General features: G+C 54.8%; 5 protein-coding genes across 5 annotated transcripts; 3 read left to right on the plus strand and 2 right to left on the minus strand.

The window, feature by feature from the left end:
• Window positions 1–23: 23 nt before the first annotated feature.
• COCMIDRAFT_98222 (uncharacterized protein) lies at window positions 24–2157 on the minus strand (the record flags this gene model as incomplete). Its single annotated transcript, XM_007690853.1, has 3 exons — window positions 24–533; window positions 669–1350; window positions 1436–2157. The coding sequence occupies 3 exons, from the start codon at window positions 2155–2157 to the stop codon at window positions 24–26; spliced, it is 1914 nt and encodes a 637-aa protein (XP_007689043.1).
• Window positions 2158–3182: 1025 nt separating this feature from the next.
• On the minus strand, window positions 3183–3506 carry COCMIDRAFT_98202 (uncharacterized protein; the record flags this gene model as incomplete). Its single annotated transcript, XM_007690854.1, has 1 exon — window positions 3183–3506. A coding segment is annotated over one exon (324 nt), but the record flags the coding sequence as incomplete, so codon positions are not given.
• Window positions 3507–4378: 872 nt separating this feature from the next.
• Window positions 4379–6200, plus strand: COCMIDRAFT_98132 (uncharacterized protein; the record flags this gene model as incomplete). The annotated part of the gene is made up of 2 exons (XM_007690855.1): window positions 4379–5004; window positions 5126–6200. The coding sequence occupies 2 exons, from the start codon at window positions 4379–4381 to the stop codon at window positions 6198–6200; spliced, it is 1701 nt and encodes a 566-aa protein (XP_007689045.1).
• A 1081-nt stretch (window positions 6201–7281) lies between these two features.
• On the plus strand, window positions 7282–9195 carry COCMIDRAFT_98137 (uncharacterized protein; the record flags this gene model as incomplete). Its single annotated transcript, XM_007690856.1, has 5 exons — window positions 7282–7401; window positions 7462–7741; window positions 7795–7925; window positions 7974–8627; window positions 8680–9195. The coding sequence occupies 5 exons, from the start codon at window positions 7282–7284 to the stop codon at window positions 9193–9195; spliced, it is 1701 nt and encodes a 566-aa protein (XP_007689046.1).
• Window positions 9196–9938: 743 nt separating this feature from the next.
• COCMIDRAFT_6227 (uncharacterized protein) lies at window positions 9939–11729 on the plus strand (the record flags this gene model as incomplete). The annotated part of the gene is made up of 4 exons (XM_007690822.1): window positions 9939–10509; window positions 10564–11207; window positions 11259–11498; window positions 11553–11729. 4 exons carry the CDS (start codon window positions 9939–9941, stop codon window positions 11727–11729), a joined length of 1632 nt encoding a protein of 543 aa, XP_007689012.1.
• Between the last annotated feature and the right edge of the window lie 302 nt (window positions 11730–12031).

Below are 12031 nucleotides of genomic sequence, written 5' to 3' on the forward strand. Positions count from 1 at the left end.
CCCCGGATTTAATGACACATAAATCATGCAGTGATTTCTTTGTCCTTTTCCTTTCCAGCGTCGGTTGCTTGTACTTCTGGGTCAATAGGCAGGGAGCCTTTGCTAGCTCTCTTCTTTCGCCTTTCGGCTCGCTCAGCTTCCCTTTCTAGCCTCTTGATCCTCTCGACGTCAAGTCCGGTTTTGGTTTCCTCATGCTGCTTGTCGAGCTTATTACGCCCGATCAAGAAGCTGACTATTAGCCCGGTGGCAGAGAATGCAACATATAGTATCCACATGGTGCTTAATGAGTCTCCAAACGCCTTTCTCGCCACAAATTTTTGGGCTGCGGGTAGAGCTTGGATGAGACCTACATTTGCACCTGCTGAGCCTCCACCAAACGCTGATGCTCGTTGTGTACCCAGTGCAGCAGCCAGTTGGGCTTGTTTCGATTTCATCTGATTGTTAAACACCACACCGCCCACAACAACCGAAATTGCTGACCCAAGGTTGCGAACAAACCCAAAAGTGGCGGTCGCAGTAGCAATGTCTCGTTTCTGCAAAGCTTGTTAGCATCGGTGTACTAGTTGCAGCAGTAATCACGGCCAAGCTCGCAACCCCGCTCCCTGCGTACAGCTTCGCATTGAAGTATGCATAAGCGACCCGAGGCACGGACTGGTGGAGGAACTTACCGGCACGAGACTTTGAAGAGCAATGAGGGGGCTTTGAAAGTTCGGTCCGATGCCGATTCCTACAATGATTTGGTAGATGATGATCTTGGCCCAGGATGAATTGACGTTGAGATCGATTAACAATCCAAAGCCCAGAGTCATCATAAACATGCCGAGCCAAATCAATGGCAGGTACTGACCAGTTTTCTTGATGAAAACACCGGTAACCGCCGAGAGGATTGATAGCGATACCGCTTGTGGCAAGAGATAGACACCCGAAAGGATTGGTGTGGCTCCTAGAACAGCCTGGAAGTAGAGTGGGAGGAAGTAGTTGCCGCTGATGAATACGAATGCGTGAAAGAAGCAGACAGCCAAAGCAGCTAGGTTCGAGCGCTTTGAGAAGAGATCTAGAGGCATCAGGGGATAGGGCGCGACCCGCCACTCAATGAGGAAGAAGATGCCAATAACCACCGCGCCGAAGATGATGAGACACAAAACGGTTGCAGAATCCCAGGGGTGTGCGATACCACCGAATTCTAGTCCCAGCAACAACATGGTGACACCGCCTACCATGGCTAGTGAGCCTAGCCAGTCAACAGCCTTGAGACCCTCACGCAGGGGGGTTCTGGGCGTTTTGACATCGAGGAAAAAGAATAGAATGAAGAATGCGAGTCCATCAAGCGGAAGATTGATGTAGAAGCACCTGTGGTAAGAGCAAAAGTCAGTACAGGTTTCACGCATGTACCGTGCCCCATGCATGTATGTATGCATGCATGCGTGTCACTCACCATCTCCACGACACTTTTTGCGTAAACAGACCTCCAACGACCGGTCCGAGTGAACTTGCCAGTGCCCAGACCCCGCCAATCATACCATAGTACGCGCCTCGATCCCGCACCGAGAAAAGGTCAGAGATGGTGATATTGACCAGAATAGTCAAACCACCGCCACCAATGCCTTGAATCACTCTTGCACCAATCAGCATATCCATATCAACGGCAACTCCAGCGAGGAGTGAGCCGACGAAGAATATGGCATTGGTGAGCAGCAAGATGGGCTTCCTTCCGAAGATGTCCGAGACTTTACCCCAGATTGGCGCGGCCGCCGACTGAGCAATCAGATATGCCGTACCAATCCATGTGTATCCTGCAGCACTTTTGAACTGTTCCGAAATTGTAGGCAGGGCCGTCGTGACGATGGTGACATCCAAGGCCACGAGAAGGATGGCGACGGCTAACGAGAACATGATCAGAGTGATCTGTAGTTTTGTTCTTGGTGGGCGCTCATCGCCCTGTGTGCCCTGTGCTGCTGCAGTCGCGTCGGCGGTGCCGTCCACGGCAGCATCTTTCTCCTGTATGTCTTGCTGATCTCCTTTTGCTGTGTTGCCTCGTGCTGCAATGCTCAGATCGCTCGATGGGATGGACACATTCAGGTCTTTGTCAGGCAGTTGCGCATTCGTCTCGGACAGGGTCCCCCCGGCGGGGGCTGCTGTGTCGTGGGCGGAAGTCATGTCGAATTGTCGTTGGATGACTGGGGAAAAACAAACGTTCACGGGAGCACCGCGGCAACATGTAGTATATACATAGGTAACGGCACACGAAACAGTAGCTCTGACTTTTCTGTCGCACGCGAGCGCGATCTTGGGAATAATAGGAAAGCCTCGCGCGATTCGGGGCTTTAGAAGGACGAAGACCGAGCCAACGTCATTTGCACCAGTGCCAGACCCTTGCAGAGTTGTCGCTTGGATCGATTGAGCGCTGTGGCCAATCTGTCGGCAGAAGTCTTCAGCCACACACACACACACACACACACATATATATATACACACACACACCACAGGGCCTAGACGCCCCTTGCAAAGAGTACGCCATGAGAAGCGGATGTGCATACATGTGTGTATACAATCGCTGATACTCTACTGTGCACATGCACGCTGGACATGTCAAGGCTTTGTGGCTGCTCCAAACGGTTCATCAGCCCTACGTCTGGGCGCCACCGCAGGGTGGGTCCCAGGCTGCCGTACAACGTTCCACGGGCTGTCAACGTCTATCGACGAGTTCCATGGTCGCTGCCGACCTTATCGCCTTTCCACTGCGCCCGCAACTGCTGCCATGAGTGTGAGTATTCCCGGAAGTCAAGGGACAGTTTCGCGTGGGATGCGGCTCGAGGACCGCGGAACGGAAGCGTGTATTACGTAACACATGGCACACAGGAAAGGTACACAGCACTACTTGTATGTACCGCCTTCAAGTCCTGGACGGGAGAAGAGCAAGGAAGGGATGGGTGCGGGCCGGAGTGTCGTCAGTAGTACGAGTGATGGTTGGGCAATGCAGCTCGCATGAGAAGCCTTGGTCCTAGGTGAGTGGTTTTTTTTCCTTGTGCTTGTCCTCAAACACGGTCATGATTCATGAAGGCTTGCCGTATCCACTGAAATATACCCCATAGTTGGCTCCTTCTTCGCACGCTCCAGCAGGAGCTGAGCCGGCTCCAGGCGTCGAGATTGAAAAGAGGGGACGTCTACACAGATATGTACATTTACGTGATGGGCTCGATGGTGTATTGGCACAGCGCATGCAGGATACGGCAGCGATAAGGGCCCTTGAGGCGGATCCGGGGTCCTCCCGGGCTCGACAGCAGGCGGATTTGCTTTGTTGAATTGCTGCACTGCGGCCTCAACGTCATTCCCCACAGGTTCGCCAACGCCGAGAGGTCGAAGCTGATGCGGAGGAGCAGGCGTTTGGCAGAGGGCTGTGGACGGTTTTCGTCATATGCCTGGGTATGGGCGTCGCGGTTGCGAGCAGTGGCTTGGTGTTGAGAAGCTAGGTCGAGGGCTAGCGAGGCGGGCATGCGTCGCTTTGCAAGGCGGCCGCGGCATCTCGTCGCGCTGGGGCGGGGAGTTGTTTTTGCACGCACACGCACACGCAGCACGCAGCACGCAGCGCTCGAGTGGCGTTGGGGGGGTGGTTCTCTCCACCACTCGCTCGTGTGTCTCGTGAGGTCGTCCGCCCACTCGCCCGCTCGCCCGCACCGAGCGAGGCGTCAACGGGGGCGCCCAGCGGCGCTGCAGCGTCGACAGTACAACGGCATGCATCCCCCGGCCACGGGGCGCGCAGAGGCAGGCGGCGAGGCGCGTTGTCAAGACGACTGCACCTAGCAGCGGTCTAGGCTTCCGAGTCCTTGTGCGTGAATCTGTTGGGCTGCATGCCGATCAAGCGGACAGGCCAGGGCTGCAGCTACTGGATAGCACGACGCAACGCTGTGGAGCCCGTCAACGCGTATGGGCAGTGGGTGAAGGGCGTGCGATTTGCCAGGGCCGGGCAGGGCAGGGCAGGGCAGGGCAGGGCAGGGCAGGGCAGAGTAGAGCAGAGGGCGCAGTCTGCAGTCCCGGGCTTGCGGGGTTGCGGCTAGCCTGCTGCGTCGCTGCGTCGGTGGGTGACGGTCTGGGTCGAAGCTTTGCGCACTATTGCCATCCATATCCAAACCTTCAATTCTCCAGTCCTCCCTCCCCAAGCCGCCTGCGAATCCCCTCACCCGCCCTGCCACGCCCGGCCACGCCCTGTCCTGCGAACCATCTCCCCGATCTCTCCCCGCCGTCCCAACGCCCCAAATATACCTGGACCGCCTCGCCGCTCCGAGCCGCATGTCGACAACCACCACCCGGCCCAGCTCTGTCGACGCCGTGTGGCAGACCCTGTGATTGATATTGAGGCTCTCCACGCCTGCACAAAGTCATGACGGCCATGTTGTCGCTCCCTCGAGACGCCGCGCCCTTCCAACGCTCGCCCTCGTCGTCGTCGCTCGCCTACGACGCCTACTCGCCGCTCCGCAAAAACCAGTACTCGCTGCCCGACCTGCGCTCGCCCTCGCTGAGCTCGTCGCTGAGCTCGTCGCTCTACTCGACGCCCTGCAGCAGCCTGTCGCTCGACACAAAGTCGGACGACTCGGGCAGTGACGACGATGGCCTGTCCTTTCCAAACTACAGCTCGGCGGCACGCCAGCACGACAAGAGCACGCTGTCGACCGATGCAGCCTCATTGAAACCCTCGAGTGCTTCGATGCACTCGCCGGCGCCACCCTCCCCTTCGCCCACGGAGGGCTTTTCGCCCGACTCACCGCTAACCATGCCGGACCCTCTGCCAATGTCCGAGGATGACACGGCCGTGCGCAAGGAACCCTCACACCATGTCGACTACCTCTCGTACGAGTGGCGCGAAGAAGACATTTGGTCGTCGTGGAGGCACATTGTCGAGCACCGCAACGTCTACGGCGAGCGCTCTAGACTGGAAAATGCCTCGTGGCGAACGTGGGCCAAGGCCCAGTTTAAGCTAAAGACGGTGTCGCCCGAAACACTGAATTGGTGAGTGCTGATGATTTCGATCGGCAGCCACGGCAGGGGTGTCGATCAACCCCCATCCGTGCGCCCCTACTTGCAGGTTTTTTTTTCTCTTGTCCTGTGCTCTGGCTAACCAATCGCCCAGGCTGAAAGACGTCGACGTGACATGGCTGTACGGCCCACTACAGCCCGCGTCAAACCGCTTCTTCTCACAACAAAACTCAGAGCCGCAAAGCCGCCTGTCAAAGACTAATTCGTTTGTCAATGGCGTCAAGAAGCCGATCCTCAAGAAGCGGAGCATGTCCGAGGCCATGCTGCAAAAGTCAATCTCGTCGTCGTCGTTGGTGCAGCAAGCGGCCGAGTCGGTGCAAGCCCAGCGAACAACCGGTGTGACGCTGGACCTGCGGAGGCCCCGACCAATCATCGGCCGAGTCACTCCCGACTTCCCCACATCGTCCACCCTGTCCCGAGGCCACTTCTCAGAAGGAACCGACTACTTTTCTTCAAAGTCCACCTCGGAGCTGCACACGCCGGATCACGGAGAAAAGCGCCACATCCGATTCGACGACAAGGTCGAGCAGTGCATTGCCGTCGAGTGCAAAGACGCCGACGATGAAGAGGACGACTGCAACCACAACCCCTGGGCAAAGTACCAGGACAATGATTCTTCGTCGGACGAGGGCGTCGTCATGATGAAGCGATCACGTAGAAAGAAGCCGTTGTCGCGCACAGCGTCGACGGCCAGCATCAGCGGTGACAACAAGACCATTGCCAAGCTGCCATCGACCACACTCAAGTATCGCACCGACTCGCCAGACGTCCCCGAGACACAGCAATCACATTCACTTGGATTCTGGAAGCCGCGTGGGCTGTCTCCATCGCCATCTTCAGAAACACTGAAGCCTTCAAATCCCTCACGAAACTTTCTGCTCGCCGAGGATGATGAAGAGGGCGAAGAGTATTTTGATCCTGCCAGTGCATACGGCACAAACCGATCAAGTACACCAACAGGCTCTGAGCCTTACTCATTTCGACGCAGTGAATCATCAGCATCGTTACAAAGTGGCCAACTTCGAAGGACACCATCAGGCATGTTTATGCCGTTTGGAGACGAAGAGGAAGAGCCGCTGCCGCCCTCTCTGTTAGGCAGGGTGGTTGACACAGTAAATACCGCACGAGATATAGGTCATGTTATATGGAATGCGGCATGGAGTAACTAGGACTTTGACTTTAGCGCATGGCGTTTGGGACTTGTACTATTCTTACGGGACAGGCTGGGGCAAAGAGCATACTACACACTCGGGTCGCACCTGACGGCCTGGATAGGCGGCGGTGTTTTGATATATATATATATCTCGATTGAAATGTTGCTTATGAATGCATCCGAGGGCCTTTTTAGCAATGGCTCCGTCACCAATGGCAATGCATGAGTTAATTCCCAGAATGGTTGGCTGTAAGCGTGCGTGGGGCTTTGACATGACATTGCGAACTAGTAGGCTTACCATAGTTGCACTGTGTAATTACGGAGTCGCGCGGCTGAACAGGGTTGTGTGGGCGATGCCAAGGGCTTGCCTGTCTTTCCAGTGGCCGTGCGACGTCTTATTTGATTACCCCAATCGTGACCTCGTTTGTAGCCAGTAGCTTGAAGAGATGTGCACCATATACTTACACTACTAGGACCTGTTGCACCGTCCACCGTTTTGAACGTCATATTCGGACCATTGGATACACCGGACTAGCCGTGTTTCGCGGGTTGGCTACGAACAGCAACTTGAACAATGGCAATGCATTTACATGACCACGAGTGGTACTGTAGTCGTTGTGCTTATGCATTCGGACTAGCGGGGATGCCAGGGGTGCTGGAGGTACGCAGTACGTAGTACAAGTAAAAGTCTCCCGCAATAAAGGCAGGAGCTATTGTAAACCCAAGATCGACGTCCCAGGAGATGCATAATGATAGACACAGAATAGGCAATTAATTGATCATGTTGCATTGCACGGCTGCACAGGGCACTTGTATCAGGACCATATTGTGCAAGAGGCCAGCTGTCAAATGCGCATGCGTAGAGCGTTCTTCTGCGCGTTTCCATAGCCGTTGGCAGGGGTCCGTGGCACCCGGCCACTAGCCGAGAATAGTGGAGAGCTTTGCTGCCCGCCTTCCCTGAAGTTGACCACCGTGGCCTTGAGCTAGAGTACGACGCCCGCATTTATTTATCTACCACTTCGCCCCAGACTTCCCTTCAACCCTCCACTCCACCCTGATTCAAGTCCTCTGCCCCTTCTAGACGGCAGGCACGCACAATGCGCTTTGCAATTGGTGCTACCGCTGCGCTCGCTGCCGCCTTTGTGCGCGCAGAAGACGCCAGCTCCCCCGAAGCCGAGGCCTCGCCCTCATCCGCCATCACAAAGCCTACCTTCAAGGTATGTTCCCAGCCTGCTCCGGGTGCAAGAGAAGCATTTGCTGACATGTATATTCTGCAGGCCACAACAGTCAAGGCACCCTTCCTCGAGCAATTCACTGACGACTGGGAAACTCGATGGAAACGCTCAAATGCAAAGAAGGAGGTCAATGACGAGGAGGAGTGGGCATACGTTGGTACCTGGGCTGTCGAGGAGCCTTCTGTGCTCAAGGGCATTGAGGGTGACAAGGGATTGGTTATCAAGGACCAGGCCGCTCACCACGCCATCTCCGCCAAGTTCCCCAAGGCCATTGACAACAAGGATAACACCCTCGTTGTTCAGTACGAAGTCAAGCTTCAGAGTGAGTCTTATCGCTGCAATTTGGGCTGCATTGGCATTCTAACATGGAAATAGACGGTCTTGACTGCGGTGGTGCATACCTGAAGCTCCTCCAGGACAACGCGGCCCTTCACGCTGAGGAATTCTCCAATGCCTCGCCATACATCATCATGTTTGGTCCCGACAAGTGCGGTGCTACCAACAAGGTACGCAATTTCGATGTCCTCTCTATACTTCAAATACTGACGTTCTAGGTCCACTTCATCTTCCGCCACAAGAACCCCAAGACGGGCGAGTACGAGGAGAAGCACCTCAAGAACCCTCCCATGGCGCGTATCGTCAAGACCTCGTCCCTCTACACTCTCATTGTCAAGCCCGACCAGACGTTTGAGATCAAGATCGATGGCGAGTCTACTCGCAACGGTACCCTCCTTGAGGACTTTGATCCCGCTGTCAACCCCCCAGAGGAGATTGACGACCCCAAGGACTCCAAGCCCGAAGACTGGGTTGACGAGGCCCGTATCCCTGACCCCGAGGCTACCAAGCCCGAGGATTGGGACGAGGACGCTCCATTCGAGATTGTCGACGAGGAGGCCACCAAGCCTGAGGACTGGCTCGAGGACGAGCCCAAGACGATTCCTGACCCAGAGGCTGAGAAGCCCGAGGACTGGGATGACGAGGAGGATGGTGACTGGATCCCACCCACTGTTCCCAACCCCAAGTGTGACGAAGTCTCTGGCTGCGGCAAGTGGGAGCCTCCTATGAAGAAGAACCCTGCCTACAAGGGCAAGTGGACCGCTCCTTTCATTGACAACCCGGCTTACAAGGGCGTCTGGGCTCCCCGCAAGATTGCCAACCCTAACTACTTTGAGGACAAGACCCCGGCCAACTTTGAGCCCATTGGCGCTGTAAGTTCCTCTACGTCGAATATGTTGTAGTTTCTCGCTAACATTGCATTAGATTGGTTTCGAGATCTGGACCATGTCCAAGGACATTCTCTTTGACAACATCTACATTGGCCACTCCATCGAGGACGCCGAGAAGTTCAAGGCTGAGACATTTGACATCAAGCACCCTGCTGAGAAGGCAGAGGAGGCGGCTACCAAGCCCAAGTCGGAGGATAAGCCCAAGTCGCCCTCTGATCTCGTCTTCCAGGATGACCCGGTTCTCTATGTCAAGGAGAAGTTCAACCTCTTTGTCGAGATTGCCAAGCGTGATCCCGTTGAGGCCATCAAGTTTGTTCCCGAGGTTGCTGGCGGTATCGGCGTTCTAGCCGTCACCATCATTGCCATCCTTGCCACTGCTCTTCTTGGATCTGGTGGTGCTCCCTCAGCAGAGCAGGTCAAGGCCCAGGCCAAGAAGGCAAAGGATGCTGCCGGAAAGGCCAAGGACAAGGCTGCCGAGGCTGTCGCTACTGGATCTGAGAAGGCTCAGGCCGAGGTCAACAAGCGTAACACAAAGGCCAATGCCTCATAGATAGTGAACAGCGGTGTTGTTGGAAAAGGCATGTCTAGTTGAGAGAGTGTGGGATGTGGAAAACATGAATGCCTCGCGAATGCGACTTTGGTCTGGGAGGATTCACCCGACCCGGCATGAAGACTTTTTTTTTTCAGAACTGTGGTTATATAACATTTTGAGTTCCATGGCGTTATTGCTACCGTGTCGTGATCTAATACTAGGCAAATGAAGCAGGCAATTTCTGAAGAACCAATACACATTGAATGATGCACGCAACGTGATTGAAACCGAAATGTGCTCGTATGGTGTGCAGAGGTGGTGTTGAGGACGCGTGGTAGTAGTGTACGACCCCGTTAGACGCCGCAGACCACACAGACGCGGTAGACGCCGCGGAGGTGAGGATAAGCCTTGGATAGCCAGGGCTACCTCGGGAGTGGACTGCGGGGCCCCCTTCTCCAGAGCTCCGACGGTTGGTTACAGACGGTAGCTCGGAACAAGTTTCCCTTAACAGGTAGAGGTGCTTTTTTGGATAACACGTGGACGTGTTCTCTCTGATAATATAGTTCAATTCGCCTTGTGGATTGCGTCGCAGGACTTTCTCGGTTTCTCCTCGAGTCGGTCTTGAACTCTCGCAACGCATTCCCCCACACTCGACCCGGCAACTGCCCTAGAGCAATATGGCCTCCCGCCGAGCGCTGGCCCGCCTCCCGACGCTGACCGCCCGTTCGTCCTTGGTTCGCGCAACTCCTCTATTCACCAGAATGTCGACTCCCATCAATCAAAGCAAGGTTGCTGCTCGGCGGCTGCATGCCACCGCTCAGCACTTGAAGCCAGCATCGTCTGCAGCGGCCGAATCGTACCCCATGAACCACGAGCCAATCCAATCGCCGGCAGACACACAGAACTTTATCGACAACCAGTTTGTCGCCTCCAAGGCTACACAATGGATTGATCTGCACGACCCAGCGACCAACAACCTGGTGACACGGGTTCCACAAAGCACGGATGAGGAGCTCAAGGCGGCCGTGGACAGCGCCGAGAAGGCCTTCAAACCATGGAAGGAGACGAGCTTGCTTCACAGACAGCAGATCTTGTTCAAGTACACACACTTGATCCGCGAGAACTGGGACAGGCTGGCAGCCAGTATCACACTCGAACAGGGCAAGACATTCGCTGACGCCCGAGGTGATGTGCTTCGCGGCCTGCAAGTCGCGGAGACGGCGTGCGGTATCACAACCCAGATGACGGGCGAAGTGCTCGAGGTTGCCAAGGACATGGAGACACGCAGCTACAGGGAGCCACTGGGTGTTGTGGCTGCCATTTGCCCTTTTAGTGAGTACAAGACTTGAGGTGCAACGCAAGGATATTGCTAATGTATTGGGCAAGACTTTCCCGCCATGATCCCGCTCTGGACTATTCCCATCGCCGCTGTGACAGGTAACACTGTTGTTATCAAGCCCTCGGAACGCGATCCCGGTGCGTGTATGATTCTGGCTGAGCTTGCCGAGAAGGCCGGCTTCCCTCCTGGTGTCATCAACATTATTCACGGTTCGGCAAAGACTGTCGACTTCATCATTGACGAGCCACGCATCAAGGCTATCAGCTTTGTTGGAAGCAACAAGGCCGGAGAATACATTTACGCACGCGCATCTGCCCAGGGCAAACGTGTACAGGCCAACTTGGGGGCTAAGAACCACGCTGCTGTGCTTCCCGACTGCAACAAGAACCATGCACTCAATGCTATTGCCGGTGCTGCTTTCGGAGCTGCCGGGCAGCGATGCATGGCTTTGAGCACCTTGGTCATGATTGGTGAGACAAAGGACTGGGTTCCTGAAATTGCCGAGCGCGCAAAGGACCTTTCCATGAACGGTGGTTTCGAAGACGGCGCCGATCTTGGACCGGTCATCAGCCCAGAGTCTAAGAAGAGAATCGAAGACTTGATTGCTAGTGCTGAGGAGGAGGGTGCGACTATTCTCCTTGACGGACGTGGCCAAAAGCCTCCGTCTGAGAAGTATGCCAATGGCAATTGGGTAAGTAGTTGTGGGGATTGGGGGAGTACATCAGACTAACTGAGGTCATAGGTCGGCCCTACCATTATCGCCAACGTCAAGCCCCACATGAAGTGCTACAAGGAGGAAATCTTTGGGCCAGTGCTGGTGTGCCTGAATGTCGAGACGATTGACGAGGCCATTGACATGATTAACGCAAACGAATACGGAAACGGTACCGCCATCTTCACCCGCTCGGGGGCAACTGCCGGCCGTTTCCAGCGCGAGATTGAGGCAGGTCAAGTTGGTATCAATGTGCCGATTCCAGTCCCTGTAAGTGTACCGGCTAGCCTCGATGAATACGAATGGATATTAACAAAAGCGCAGCTCCCCATGTTCTCCTTCACCGGCAATAAGAAGTCGGTTGCAGGTGGTGGCGCAAACACATTCTACGGCAAGCCAGGTCTATTGTTCTACACACAGCAGAAGACTGTGACAAGTCTGTGGAGGAGCGAAGACGCAGTCGCAACAAAGGCATCAGTCAACATGCCGACTCAGAGTTAAGTAAGCAAGATCTGACTTGGTTATTTTTTTTTGATGTTGCACGGCCTCTCTTGTGGGCGTTCTTGGTTATATTCACAAAAGGGGACCAACTACGGAAAGAAAAAGAAAAAGAAAACAATCTAACGGCTGAGCTGGAAGCAGAAAGTTAAAATGAACCACCATCTAGTACTTGGAAAACCTTGAATTCTAGAAAAAAAAACCCATAAGCTTACGTGAATTTGTGGAAATTGCTGTTTAATCTCGCAAGATTTCTGACCCTTCTACATCGAATTACTCTCTTACTTTTACACTCTGATGTAAAA

This window comes from Bipolaris oryzae, assembly GCF_000523455.1.
Source record: "Bipolaris oryzae ATCC 44560 unplaced genomic scaffold scaffold_86, whole genome shotgun sequence".
Lineage (NCBI taxonomy): Eukaryota > Fungi > Ascomycota > Dothideomycetes > Pleosporales > Pleosporaceae > Bipolaris > Bipolaris oryzae.